This window comes from Neophocaena asiaeorientalis, unplaced genomic scaffold, assembly GCF_003031525.2.
Source record: "Neophocaena asiaeorientalis asiaeorientalis breed wild unplaced genomic scaffold, Neophocaena_asiaeorientalis_V1.1 scaffold78, whole genome shotgun sequence".
Classification (NCBI taxonomy): Eukaryota; Metazoa; Chordata; class Mammalia; order Artiodactyla; family Phocoenidae; genus Neophocaena; species Neophocaena asiaeorientalis.
The window spans coordinates 10,194,826-10,208,658 of record NW_020175018.1 but is presented as its reverse complement, the minus strand read 5'-3'; the positions used below and the strand labels follow the sequence as shown (position 1 = coordinate 10,208,658).

General features: G+C 37.3%; 1 protein-coding gene across 1 annotated transcript in view; it reads left to right on the top strand.

The window, feature by feature from the left end:
- SCAI (suppressor of cancer cell invasion) overlaps window positions 1-13,833 on the top strand; it is a 134,191-nt gene that overhangs the window by 116,722 nt on the left and 3,636 nt on the right. The window contains exons 15-17 of the mRNA XM_024762112.1: window positions 3,634-3,706; window positions 6,572-6,745; window positions 6,938-7,038. Of these exons, the coding sequence (XP_024617880.1) occupies window positions 3,634-3,706; window positions 6,572-6,745; window positions 6,938-7,038 (348 nt within the window). The remainder of the gene's footprint in view (window positions 1-3,633; window positions 3,707-6,571; window positions 6,746-6,937; window positions 7,039-13,833) is intronic.

Here is a 13,833-nt window from a genome sequence, read left to right as displayed (position 1 = left end):
TCTCACAGAGACTGCAGAGCTAACATGCCCAGGACAGAATTTCTAGACGTCTTCCAGATCCAGCTTTCCCCATGTCAGTTAATGACTATTGTGCTTTTATAGTTGCCCTAGCCCAAATCCTTAGTTTCATTCTGGACTCTTCTTTCCCTCACACCCACATCCATTTCAGAATGTTTTATTGGTTATAACTAATAGATCCAGAATCTTACCACCTCTGCCGCCACCATCCTGGTCCATGCTACCATCATCTCTCCTCTGAATTATTGCAGTAGCTTCCTAACTAGGCTTCCTCCTTCTGCCCCTTGCTCTCCTAACACGGTGTGGCTGTAAGTCAGATTAGGACACTTATCTACTCAAAATCTCCGAAGGCTCCTCATCTCACTCAGAGTAAAGGCTTCATGTTTTCTGCCCTCACATGCCTCCTCCCCACCTCAGATGCATCTCTGATCTCTTGCTGGTCTCCCTATCACTCAGTTCTCTTCAGCCACAATGACCTTGCTGTTCCTCAAACATACCTGGCAGTCTCCTGCGTAGGATCTTTGTGTTGTGTTCCCCCAACCTTGAATCCTCTTCCAAAGATACCCACATTGTTTTCCAGGTGTTTAATCAGCTGAAGCCTCTTAAGAGTTCTCCCTAATTGCCCTATTTAAAATTATATGCCTCCCCAGCACTCTTTATCCACTTTTCTTACTTTATTTTTCTTATAATCATAAGTTAGCTTCTATATAATGCCATGCACTATTCTAACACATTTAATCCTCACAACACAAGGTGTTACTTTTATTATCCCCATTTTACTGATAAAACCAAGGCACAAGGTGGCTGATTTGGGATTTAAATACAGTCTGATTATAAATCTTTCTGTGCTGCTAACTATTCTGTCTTTCCATATGTAGCACTTGTCAGCTTCTGTAATATTATATAACTTCTTTATTTTGTTTACTGTGGGTCTCTACCTGCCACCTCCACCCCCATCTAAATGTCAGCTCCAGGAAGACAGGTTTAGGGTTTTTTTAATCTGTTTTTTGTTTTTTTTCTTAACTACAGTATCCCTAGCACCTAGAACAGTGTCTAGTTTGTAGGTTCAATGAATATCTATTGAAGAAAGATACATTTATTTATTTACTTATTTATTTATGGCTGCGTTGGGTCTTCGTTGCTGCACGTGGGCTTTCTCTAGTTGTGGTGAGCAGGGGCTACTTTTTGTTGAGGTACACGGGCTTCTCATTGTGGTGGCTTCTCGTTGTGGAGCATGGGCTCTAGGCATGCGGGCTTCAGTAGTTGTGGCATGCAGGCTCAGTAGTTGTGGCTCACAGGCTCTAGAGCACAGGCTCAGTAATTATGGCACATGAGCTTAGTTGCTCCGCGGCATGTGGGATCTTCCCAGACCAGGGCTCGAACCCATGACCCCTGCATTGGCAGGCGGATTTTTAACCACTGCGCCACCAGAGAAGTCCCTAAAGTTGTAAAATGTTTTAAAGTCTCAGTTAAATGGATAATTTCCTGGGAAAAAAATATCTAATGACTACAAGAAGGGAAATCTGAAAGCCCAATCACAGGGTATGAAATAGTATGAGGGAAGTGATCAAAGTTATCTCCTTTTTCTCCATATAAAAAAGGCTCTAGCCATTTTGAGTTCACCAATAAATTCTTTTAAACTTTTATAATCTGCACACTTCCAGAGCAATGGAAAATATCAGAAATATCCAATTCATTCTATAAAAGGCCACAAGACATTTATATGACCTTGAGCATTTCCTTGGTCTTTTCTGAGACTCTTTCTCCTACTCTGTAATAATTTTATAGGATTGTTAAGATTATGGGTTAGGAGCTAAGAATCCTAGGATAGTCCCTGGACAATAGTTAGCACTCAATAAATGTTAGGAATCATTATGATAATGATACTATATCAAGACAAAAATAGCACATACAAAAAACTCTATCCCAGATTAGTTTATAATTATAGATTAGAAAATTTTAAATAAAATGCTAATAGACCTACTAATAGAATAATCTATCTGAATAATGCATCAAGGTTCCATATATGAAAATCAATCAATATTGTATTCCGTGTTACCTTTCACCCATTTTTCTATTAGGACAGTAGTCTTTTTCTTATGAATTTGAAAAAGCTCGTAATATTTTTCCCCAATTCATCATCTCCCTTTTTGTTTTGCGGTACGCGGGCCTCTCACTGTTGTGGCCTCTCCCGTTGCGGAGCACAGGCTCCGGACGCGCAGGTGCAGCGGCCATGGCTCACGGGCCCAGCCGCTCAGCGGCATGTGGGATCTTCCTGGACCGGGGCACGAACCCGTGTCCCCTGCATCGGCAGGCGGACTCTCAACCACTGCGCCACCAGGGAAGCCCCATCATCTAGCTTTAGATTTAGTTCATGCTGTATTTTTTATTTTTGTAACTGGGTTTATCAATCTTAATTATAATAGTTAGGAAGATCTTCTAGATGACAAAAATAACCCTTATTTTCTTTCAGCACTGTTATTGTTTAATTTTTTTTACATTTAAATCAGATATATTTGAAATTCATCCTAGGTTTTGGTATGAAGTATGGAGCCAACTTTTTTTCTAGATAGCTATCAGTTTTTCCTACCAATTCCAACCATCATCTTTATCATGTATCCTTAAGCCCTGTCTATTTTGGGGTCTAATTCTAGATTCTTCATTTTCTTGTTTGGTTTTCTGCCTCTTACGCTGTGGCACATATTTCTAATTACTGAGGCTTTGAAGTATGTTTTGGTGTCTGGTAAGTCTAGTTCCCCCTCTTTGCTCTTTTTCAGAGTTTTCCTGGCTAATGTACCTTATCTGTATGCACTTTAGAATTTCTTTCAGCCACGGAAAAAAATCTGTGGCTATTTTTGTTGAGCTCGGTTTAAATTTTAATAAATTATTGAAATGACGTCTTTAGAATGGGTTCCCCTCTGAGAACACAATATATCTTTCCATTTGTTCAAGTCTTCATTTCTATCATTCAGGAGTATTTTTTAGTTATTTTTGTTTTTTTCACTCCTTATTAAGTTTACTCCTAGGAGTTTTCTTTCTTGTTTTACCAAACAGTCTATGATTTTACTTCCCATGCAGATCTGCCTTTAGGGAAAGGATATTCTTAATCATGCGAAGAGTAGTGAGTGTCAGTTTAATTCTCACCGTAAATTAACATATTCACATTCTGGTTTTATACATCATTCTGTCTGAGCAATTAATGTGATTCACAATGAGAGATTAATCCAATCTTCACATACCAGTAAGTCAGGTTTTAGAGCCTGTGAGGCTGAGAGCCACATCATAGATCTTGGCAAATTTACCCTTGTAAATATTAGTGTATGTTGCCCAATGGAGCAGCCTCTGGATAAACAGCCAGATGCCCTCTCCCTGTGACACTTCAACCATGTGTGTGCCTTTACTTTAAAAATCAATAGCTCACTTAATAAACTTCACCACTTTAAGAAAACCTGTTATGCATGTTAAACTTGAATGACAGTCTTTTCAGCTGTTACTGATGTTTCTGCATCTGTTTATAAGTAAAAGGACCCAATCTATACACTAATGATATGCTTTGGAAAGTTACTATCATTGGTCAAATCTTTAATGAAAGTTTTAAATTCTTATATATTACAGAATTTCACAAACTTATTTGGACAGCCACTAGTCTGCTTGCTTTCTCCTACAGCATATCCAAAAGCTTTACAAGGTATGTTTTGTCATTCCCTGTTGTATCTGTAGGTTGCAAATAAACTTATGTCTACATTTTGAATAATACTGCTCTGATCTTTGTCTCCCCCACCTATAGTGGTCAGTTGTGGATTTACAGAGTTTGATGTGGCAAGTGTCAGTCTGAAATAAACCCCGAAGTCTTGCCAACAACCAGAATTTTTTAATGGGCTACTGTTAGGCCTTGAGATTATTCTGAAAGAAATGATAAATCATCCCTGAGAAAAGAGTAAGGTTTTGGTCCCTTGCTACTGGGGAGCTCATGATTTGTGAATTTTAAAATTTGTGTTGCAGGTGTGCTGGTTGTCATCCATATAGCATGACTTCCTCCAGCTCTGGCTACATATTTTAAGTATCTTTTAACACCGTGAGATTTCTGGTCTAGAACACTTCTCAATCTATGCCTAAGTGTTAGAATAACCTAACTGGCACAATTTAAAGGGTGTCTTTTATTCACATTTTTACCTCGCATTTTTAAAATAAAAGAACCTCTTCTCCGGGTGCCAGAGAGACAGGTCAGTGTTTTGCCTTTTCTCAGGTGGCTGAGAAATGAAAAACTTTTTGTCTTTAATAATTTGTCCTCAGTAAGCAACACATAAAATCTAATCTAATTCCCAGTCGTTAAGCTAGGTAAAATACTAAACAAACCTTAATCCTGTTTTAGCAGTACTTGTCACTGTTTCACTATCTCCCTAACTGTGAATAGTGCTGATGTCTCTCTGTGGGAGATGGCATTTTACTGCTACTTCCCAGCCAGAAGTCCTGTCTGCTGACATAGTTTGACACAGGAAGTGATGGTCAGCATTTGAATGCCCGAGAGAAGCTGGAGACTTTTCACCGTTGTTTTAAGGTAAGTTCTGCTATTTAACAGGGAAAAACATGTAGAAATACTAAGTTCATGTATCTAAAAGGCAAATCACTAAGGGATAGAACTTACCTTCAAACAACGGTAAAGCTCTCCTGCTTTGAGGACTTTCTTAACCTGTTTCTTATCATTTTTGGAGAAATGTAACCCCTTCCAATTGCAAGTACTTTTTGCTATCAAATTTTCCTATCAAGATGCAGCTTTATTTTAAATTGCATGAACCTAATGGGTTAATACCACAATTATTTAATCTGAAAGGTTTTATTGTGAAGAGGGTAAAAACACAGACCCTGGAGGCAAACTGATTGTGTTTGAATCCCAACTCAGCCACTTACCAGCTATGTGACCTTGGGAAGTTACTTAGCCATTCTGTGCCTCAGTTTCTTTCCTATCAAATGGAGATAATAGTACCTACCTCATTAAATAATTCTGGGTACACAGTAAGTATTCAATATGTGCTAACTGTTGTTATTATTAATATGGTTAATTGAAATACATGTCCTTAACATTTTTTAGTCCAGTATCCTATTTTTTGTGCTGTAAAACTTAGACCTCTAATCCCTTAAATGTGTCCCATCTGGACACAAAACTAGCAGATACCTAAGTATTTGGAATGTCAAATTACGTCCCTGCACCTCTGGTATCTGAATTCTGCAGTTCTCTCTTTAACCAAGAGTCACTTCATTCATTCAACAAGCATTTATTCCACATTTATTTATCAGGTGCTGTGCTAGGTAGAAGATATAGACAACCTCTTGGGCAGTTACTGTAGGTGCTCTGAGGGTTTCACAGGAGGAAGCACATGTAAGGTGAACTCCTGACCAGCCCTTGAGGGTTAAGAAAGTGGATGAAATGATGTCTAAAGTTGAGTTGAAGGATACGTAGAATTAGATGGGGGTGGGAAATTGTTGAATAAGAGTGTTCTAGCAGAGAAAAAGCATGCGAGCATGTGAAGAATGAATTGGGGAGGAGCTTTGATGGAAATGGGGAGATGATGTTGGCCAGAGTGAGGACAGTGGCTGGTTAGCTGGAGATAATAATCCTGGAGAACCAGTAGGACTTGATGTTGGACTGGATGAGAGGGAATCAGGGAGAGGAAGGAAGCAGGGATGGACTGCCAGGTGTCTGGCTGAGGTGCTGGTAGAAATGATAATCCTGGATAAGAAGCAGATTTGTAGGAGAACAACGGGAAAGAATCTACTTACAAGTTTTGATATGTTGAGTTTGAGGTTACCTTTGAGAGTTAGGTTGAGTATAGTAGTCTGGAGCTCCTCTGTCCAATAGAAATATAATGGGAGTCACACATGTGATTTTAAGTTTTCTAGTAGCCACATTTTTTTTTAAGGTAGAAGCAAACAGGGGGAATGAATGTTAATGAGACATTTATATTTTATAATGCGCAGTGTGTCTCAGTTTGGACTCATCACTTTTGAAGTGTGTCTGGTGGCTACTGTAGGACAGCACCGTTCTGGACCTAAGGAGCTTATTTAGGCTCAGATAGGGAACTGGGAATTAGTATGCATATAAATGATAACTGAACTTTGTGCATAGGTGAGATCAGCAATGTGGAGAAAGAAAATACTGATATTTAAGGGATAGGAAGAGAAAGAGCAACTAACAAAGGAGAATGAAAGAGATTAGCAGTTCTAGTGCTTCTCAGAGGGTTCCATTAGGAGCTGCCCATGATCCAGCACTTGCCATATTTGCATGGAAGTTGTTAGTGGGAGGGGAAAAAAAAGCAAAGGAACATGTTCATTTTCCATTTCTCTTAAGTTTACGAGGCTCTATCTTAAGTTTTTTTCAGCAGAAAGCAATGTACCTGGGATATGTTTTTGTAGTTCCAAGCCGAATGTACTTTGTTGAAGTATACTTTAATGATACAGCTTTAATTTTATACATTGTCAGTATATTAAAATGTTCCTCAAATGCCTCTCTTTTGCAAAACTGTTGTCTATATATATAACATGTTTGTTATTACAGATCAATCTCAACGAGGTAGCCTCTTCACTCTCTTTTTGAACAATCCTCTAATGGCCTTCCTATTTGTCTCTGGATTGTCAAGCATGCGTAGAGGCCTATGGGAAAAGTGTCAAGAATATCTTCGAAAAATCAACCGCGATATTGCCCAGCTACTGACCCATTCACGTTCAATAGGTACCCTACTAATCTAACTGCACACTTAACAGAATGTACTATAATGGTTTTAAATTGTTTAAATTGTTTGAATTTGTAAAGGTATTTGTTGAAGGCAGGAAAGTTGAGAAGGTTTTCCTGAACATTTCTTGCCTTTTGAAATGTATTTTCCACTTAAGTATCCTTTTACTGTCACTTTTCTCCTCTTTGCAGATCAGGCATTTCTCCAGTTTTTTGGAGATGAATTTCTTCGCTTGCTTCTCACAAGATTTATCTTTTGTTCAGCCACCATGAGGATGCACAAGATTTTTCGGGTAGGCAAAGAATATCATTAAAGATCAATTTTGCCATTTTAGGTATTTAAGAGTCATATATTTCACTTGTATTAAATAAACTTTGACTAGATCCAATATAATATTCACATATTAATATGTAAGGTATAAAGATGAACAATCTAAGGCACATCTGAGTAGCTACCACCCAGTTTAAGAAGCAGAAAGTTTTCATTACCTTTGAGGCCCCTCTGTGGGTCCTCCCTGATCCTGTCTCCCCTCTTTAGTTTTAATGAAACTAAAACCCTGAATTTTATAATTGTCATTTGCTTTTCTTTATAGTTTTGTCACATGTTTTTGTGTTCCTACACAACATGTTCATGGATCCATATTGTATGTATTCTACCTCTTGCTTTCTGACTCACTGTCACATTCCTGAGATTGAGCCATTTCACTGCTATATAGGATTCAATTGTTTGACTATACATCCCAAATTACTCATTATCTACTGATAATGGCCATTTGGGTTGTTTCTGGTTTGTTATTATTATAAACGATGCCACTGTGAAATCTTCCATCAGTTACCTGGCACACATATGTAAGATTTTCTCTGCGGAACATACTAGTAGTGGACTGCAGGGTCAGACACTATAGATGTATTCAGCCTTACTAGTTAAAGCCCTGGTTATACCAGTTTACGCTTGCAGTAGCTGTGTGTAAGAGTTGCTATTGGTCTAATCCTTGCCAATACTTGTTGCTGTCATTCTTTGTGTTTCATGTGAATCTGGTGGGTGTAAGTAGTAGCTCATTGTGCTTTCAAATGTCATTTCTGGGATTACTCTTGAGGTTGAACAACTTTTCATATGTGTTACTCTGTGTTCGTCTTTATGAAGAGTGTGTTCAAGTCTTTGGTCTGTTTTGCTCTAAGTAGATTGTTTCTTTCTGTGTATTCATGTAACTAACACTCTTCAGTGAGGTTTTAAAAATTTTAGCCATTTTTCACTTCTTATAAGTAACATTTGGTTCTTTTTCAAATATGCTTAAATATTCTCAAAAGTCTTTTGCCATTTTTAGTTTTAAAATATGATATTTTTCCCATTTTATGACTGTAATTTTAAAATGTGGAAGAGTTTTGCAGTGAATACCCATTTACACACTAGCTGGATTCTGCAGTTAACATTTTGGTATATTTGCTTTCTCACATATTTGTCCATTTATCCATCTCTCTTTTCAATTATCAGTTCATCTCAGTTTTTGATGCATTTTGAAGTAAACTGTGGACTTCACCCCTCAACACTTCATCATGCATATAAATAACTGAAATTTATATTTATTTACTTCTTTTTTTAATGTAAAGTTTGCATACAGTGAAATGCACAGAACTAAAGTGTACCATTAGATGAGTTTTGACAAATACATACTCCTTTGTAACTCAAACCCCAATCAAGTAATACAACATAGCATCATTCCAGAAAATTTGCTCCACACCCCTCTCCAGTCAGTCCACTACCCATTATCCCAGAGACAATGCTCTTTTTATTATTTTCACTACAGATTAATGTCACCTATTCATGAACTTGAATTATACAGTGTAAACCTTATTTGATCAAGCATATTCTTAATATTCATCTGTGTTGTTTCATGTAGAAGTAACTCATTCTTTTTGATTAGTTCCATTTTCTGAATATATCACAGTTTATTTAGGCCTTCTCTTATTTTTTTTGGCTTCGTCAGGTCTTAGTTGTGGCACGCGGGACCTTTGTTGAGGTGTGCAGGATCTTTCGTTGTGGTGCACAGGCTTCTCTCTGGTTGTGACATGTGGGCTTCTCTCTAGTTGTGGTGCACGGGCTCCAGAGTGCATGGGCTCTGTAGCTTGCGGCGTAAGAGCTCTCTCATTGAGGCCCGCGGGCTCAGTAGTTGTGGCGTGTGGGCTTAGTTGCCCCGCGGCATGTGGGATCTTAGTTCCCCGACCAGGGATCGAACCCACGTTCCCTGCATCAGAAAGTGGATTCTTTACCACTGGGCCATGAGGGAAGTCCCCTAGGCCTTCTCTTTTTGATGAACACTTGGGCAGTTTTAAACTTTTGACTATTACAGATAAAGTGACCATGAACATTCCTATACAAGTCTTTTCCAGACTTAACGTTTTGAATTTTCTTGGTCATAGAATAGGTATGTCTTTAGTTTTATAAGAAACTGCCAGACTTTTTCTCAAAGTAGTTGTGTCATTTTCTTTTCCCAGCAACTGCATGTGAAAGTTGCTGTACATCCTTGCCGACACATAGTGTTGTCAGTCTTAAATTTTAACCAGTCTGTTGGATTTATAGTGGTATCTCATTGTATTGGTTGGCCAAAAAGTTCATTTGAAACTTTTGGCCAACCCATAGTTTCAATTTGCATTTCACTGTTGAATGAGGATATTGGACATCTTTTCATGCGCTTGTTAGCTGCATTTTATCCCATTCTGTTGGGTTGCCTTTTCGTTTTCTTAACAGTGGCTTTGAAGACTAAACTTTTTTTTTTTTTTTTTTAATTTATTTTTTTTATTTTTGGCCGTGTTGGGTCTTCGTTGCTGCGCATGACATTTCTCTAACTGCAGTGAGTGGGGGCTACTCTTCGTTGCGGTGCGCGGGCTTCTCATTGCAGTGGCTTCTCTTGTTGTAGAGCTCGGGCTCTAGGCGCGCAGGCTTCAGTAGTTGTGGCACATGGGCTCAGTAGTTGTGGCTTGTGGGCTGTAGAGCGCAGGCTCAGTAGTTGCGGAACACGGGGCTTAGTTGCTCCATGGCATATGGGATCTTCCCGGACCAGGGCTCGAACCCCTGTCCCCTGCATTGGCAGGTGGACTCTCAACCACTGCGCCACCAGGGAAGCCCCGAAGACTAAACTTTTAAACTTTTGATGAAGTTTGAACGAATCAATTCTTTTTTCTTTTGTGGTGTGTTTTATCTAAGAAATCTCTGTCTATCCCAAAGTCACAAAGATTCTAGGAGTTTATAGTCTTAGCTTTTACATTTAGTTCTATGATATGCGTTAACTTTTGTTTACAGTGTGAAGTAAGGGTTAAAATTTCTTTTCAATATGGGTATGAAATTGTTCTAGTATCTCTTGTTGAAAAGATTAGCCTTTTTTCATTGAGTTACTTTTGTTATTTTTTGAAAATCAGTCAACCATGTATGTATAGGGATATTTCTAGACTCTAAATTCTGTTCCATTGACTGATAGCATTTTTCTCTAATATACTGCTGCCTTGATAATTGTAGCTTTATAATAAGTCTTGAAATCTTTGTAGTGTGAGCCCCCCCTGCCATTGCCAAAATGTTTTATGTGTTTTAACAGTTCTAGAAGATCCTTTGCATATCTATGTGAATTTTATATTTTGATTGGGATTGCATTTAAATCTTTATAATCAATCTGTGGAGAGTTATATTTTAATAATATTGAGTCTTCCAGTGAATTAATATGGTATGTCTCCCCATTTGTTTAGGTCTTCTTTAGTTTCTCTCACCAATATTTTGTGGTTCTCATCATACAGGTCTTACATGTGTCTTATTAAATTTATTCCAAAGTATTTCAAGTTTTGATGATTTGTAAATACAATTATATTTTTTATTTCATTTTCCAATTATTTGTTGCTGATACATAGAAACAAATGTTTTTATGTATTATCAGTGAATAATGTTTTCTAAATTAACCTGTGGGACTTCCCTGGTGGTCCAGTGGTTAGGACTTCGCATTCCAGTGCAGGGTGTTCAGGTTCAATCCCTGGTCAGGGAGCTAAGATCCCACGCGCCTCGTGGCCAAAAAGCAAAACATAGAACAGAAGTAATATTGTAACAAATTCAATAAAAACTTTAAAAATGGTCCACATCAAAAAATTCTTTAAAAAAAAAATAATAAATTAACCTGTATCCTGCAGTCTTGCTAAACTGAAGTATTTTCTTTGTTACCTTTCTGTGTATTCCTTAAGGTTTTCTATCTACACGATCATGTCATCTTCAGACAAAGGCAGTTTTACATCTTCCTTTCCAATCTGTATGCCTTCTATTTTGTGTATGTGTGTGCTTTTTTCAGGGCTAGGTCTTACAGCAAAATGGTGAATAGAAGTAATGTGAATGAATATTCTTGCCTTGTTCCTGGTTTTAAACAAAAAATTAATCATTTACCATAAATTATAATGTTAATTGTTAGTTTTTCATACACACCCTTTTTCAGGTTGACTGAGCTCCTTTCTATTCCTATTGCTGAGTTTTTATCAGGAATGGGTATAAAAGATTGTCAAATACTTTTTTTCTGCATTAATTGATCCTGATATATATTAATTCTGTTAACATGGTGAATAGCATTGATTGAACCTTGTATATCTGGGCTAAACACATTTTGTGGTCATGTATTATCCTTTTGCATTGTTTGATTCATTTTGCTAGTATTTCCTTTTGGATTTTTGTATCTGTTTATGAATGATTATGGTATGGTATTTAATTTTTTCTTGTGATGTCTTCACGTGGTTTTGTTATCAGGGTAGTGCTGACTTCATAAATTGAGTTGGGGTGTGTTTCATTCTCTTGTATTTCTTAAAGAGTTTCTTTTCAATTGGCATTATTTCTTCCTTGAATGATTGGTAGAATTCATCAGTGAAGCCATCTGGACCTGGAGTTTTCCTTTTGGGGATGTTTTAAATTATGAATTCAGTTTCAAAGGCTATTCATGTTTTCTATTTTGTTCTTAGTTTTAATCACTTGTGTCTTGCAAGTCATTTTCTAATTTATTGCCAAAACATTGTTGATAATATTCTTTTATCCTTTTAGTCTCTGTAGACTCTCTAGTGATTTTTCATGACTCATATTGGTAATGTTTCCTGTCTTTTTTTTTCCCAGTCTAGCTAAAGTTTTGTTAGTTTTAATGATCTTTCCAAATAAACAGATTTCACTTTCATTGATTTTTTTTTTTACTACTGTTTGTCTCTTTTCTACTTAATTTATTTCCATTCATACTTTATTATTTTTCTTCTTTTTAATTAATTTTATTTTAATTTGCTCTTTTTAATTTCTGTTTTAAAACTTAGATTGAGGGCTTCCCTGGTGGTGCAGTGGTTGAGAGTCTGCCTGCCGATGCAGGGGACACGGGTCGTGCCCCGGGCTGGGAAGATCCCACATGCCACAGAGCGGCTGGGCCCGTGAGCCATGGCCGCTGAGCCTGCGCTCCGCAACGGGAGAGGCCACAACAGTGAGAGGCCCGCGTACCGCCAAAAAAAAAAAAAAAAAAAAGAAACTTAGATTGAAAACCTTTTTCTCTTCTAGTACAAGCACCTACCCTTTAAGCTTAACTGCTTTAGTTATATGATTTCAATACTTTCAACTTTATTGAGACTTGTTTTATGACCCAGCATGTGAATTATCTTGGTGAAGAGTCTTTCTGCACTTGAAAACACTATGTATTAGATGCTATTCTAATACATGCTATTAGATGTATGCTTCTGCCATTATTAGATGGAGTGATGTATAAATGTCAATTCAGCTTGATGTTCCAAGTATATTTAATAGTGTTCTTCAAGTCTTCCATATTCTATTTTTTTTTTTTTCCTTTTTGTGGTACGCGGGCCTCTCACTGTTGTGGCCTCTCCCATTGCGGAGCACAGGCTCCGGACGTGCAGGCTCAGCGGCCATGGCTCACGGGCCCAGCTGCTCCGCGGCATGTGGGATCTTCCTGGACCAGGGCACGAACCTGTGTCCCCTGCATCGGCAGGCGGACTCTCAACCACTGCGCCACCAGGGAAGCCACAAGTCTTCCATGTTCTTAACTTATTTTCTGTCTGCTTATTCTATCCCTGATAGAGAAGTATCTAAACCTCTAATTATACTTGTGAATTGGTTAGTTTCTCATTTTGGTGCTGTTTTTTCATTGTTCATTTTGAAGCTGTTATTGAGTTTGTATATACTTAGAGTTGTTATGTCTTGTTGAAATTACCCATTCATCATTATGAACTGTCTTTATGTGTGGCACTATTCCTTGATCTGCAATCTAGTTTGTGCAATATTAATATAAGTATACCACTTTTCTTCTGGTTTGTGTTTGTATGGCAAATATTATTTTATTCTTTTACTTTTAACCTATATCTGTCTTAATATTTAAAGTGGAATTCTTTTCAACAGCGTTAGGTCCTGCTTTTTTTATCTAGTTTGACCATATCTACCTTTTACTTGACATTTTTAGTTTTAAATTGCATTTAAATTAAGTATAATTCTTAATATAGTTTGAGTTAAATATACTATTATTTGTTTTCTATTTGTCCTGGCTGCAGTTTGTACCTTTTTTCTTTCTCTCCTGCCTTCATTTTCATTTGACTTAATTGAGGTTTTGTTTTGTTTTAGAATTTTATTTTAATAACACTGTAGATTTATGCTGTGTCTCATTTTGCTTTTTTAATATCACTTCACATTTAATGTAATTATCTTACAATAGTATTCTTCCATTTTCTCCCTCCCAGTCTCTACTATTATTGTCATTTGACTTTTTGAGTATGATATATACTATTTGATACTTTGTGGTTATCATAGCATTAAACAGTCAATTATCTTTTTTTTTTTTTTTTTTGCCACGCCATGCAGCATGTGGGATCTTAGCTCCCTGACCAGGGATGGAACCCGCACACCCTGCAGTGAAAGTGTGGAGTCTTAACCACTGGACCGCCAGGGGAATTCCTAAAAAAATTTTAATGAGGAGGAAAAGCTTATATATCTATTATTGCTGGCACTCTTAATTTCTTTCTTTAGATTTAATCTTCCATCTGGTATCATTTTTCTTACCACAGAATTTCCTTTATCATTTCTTATAGTGCAA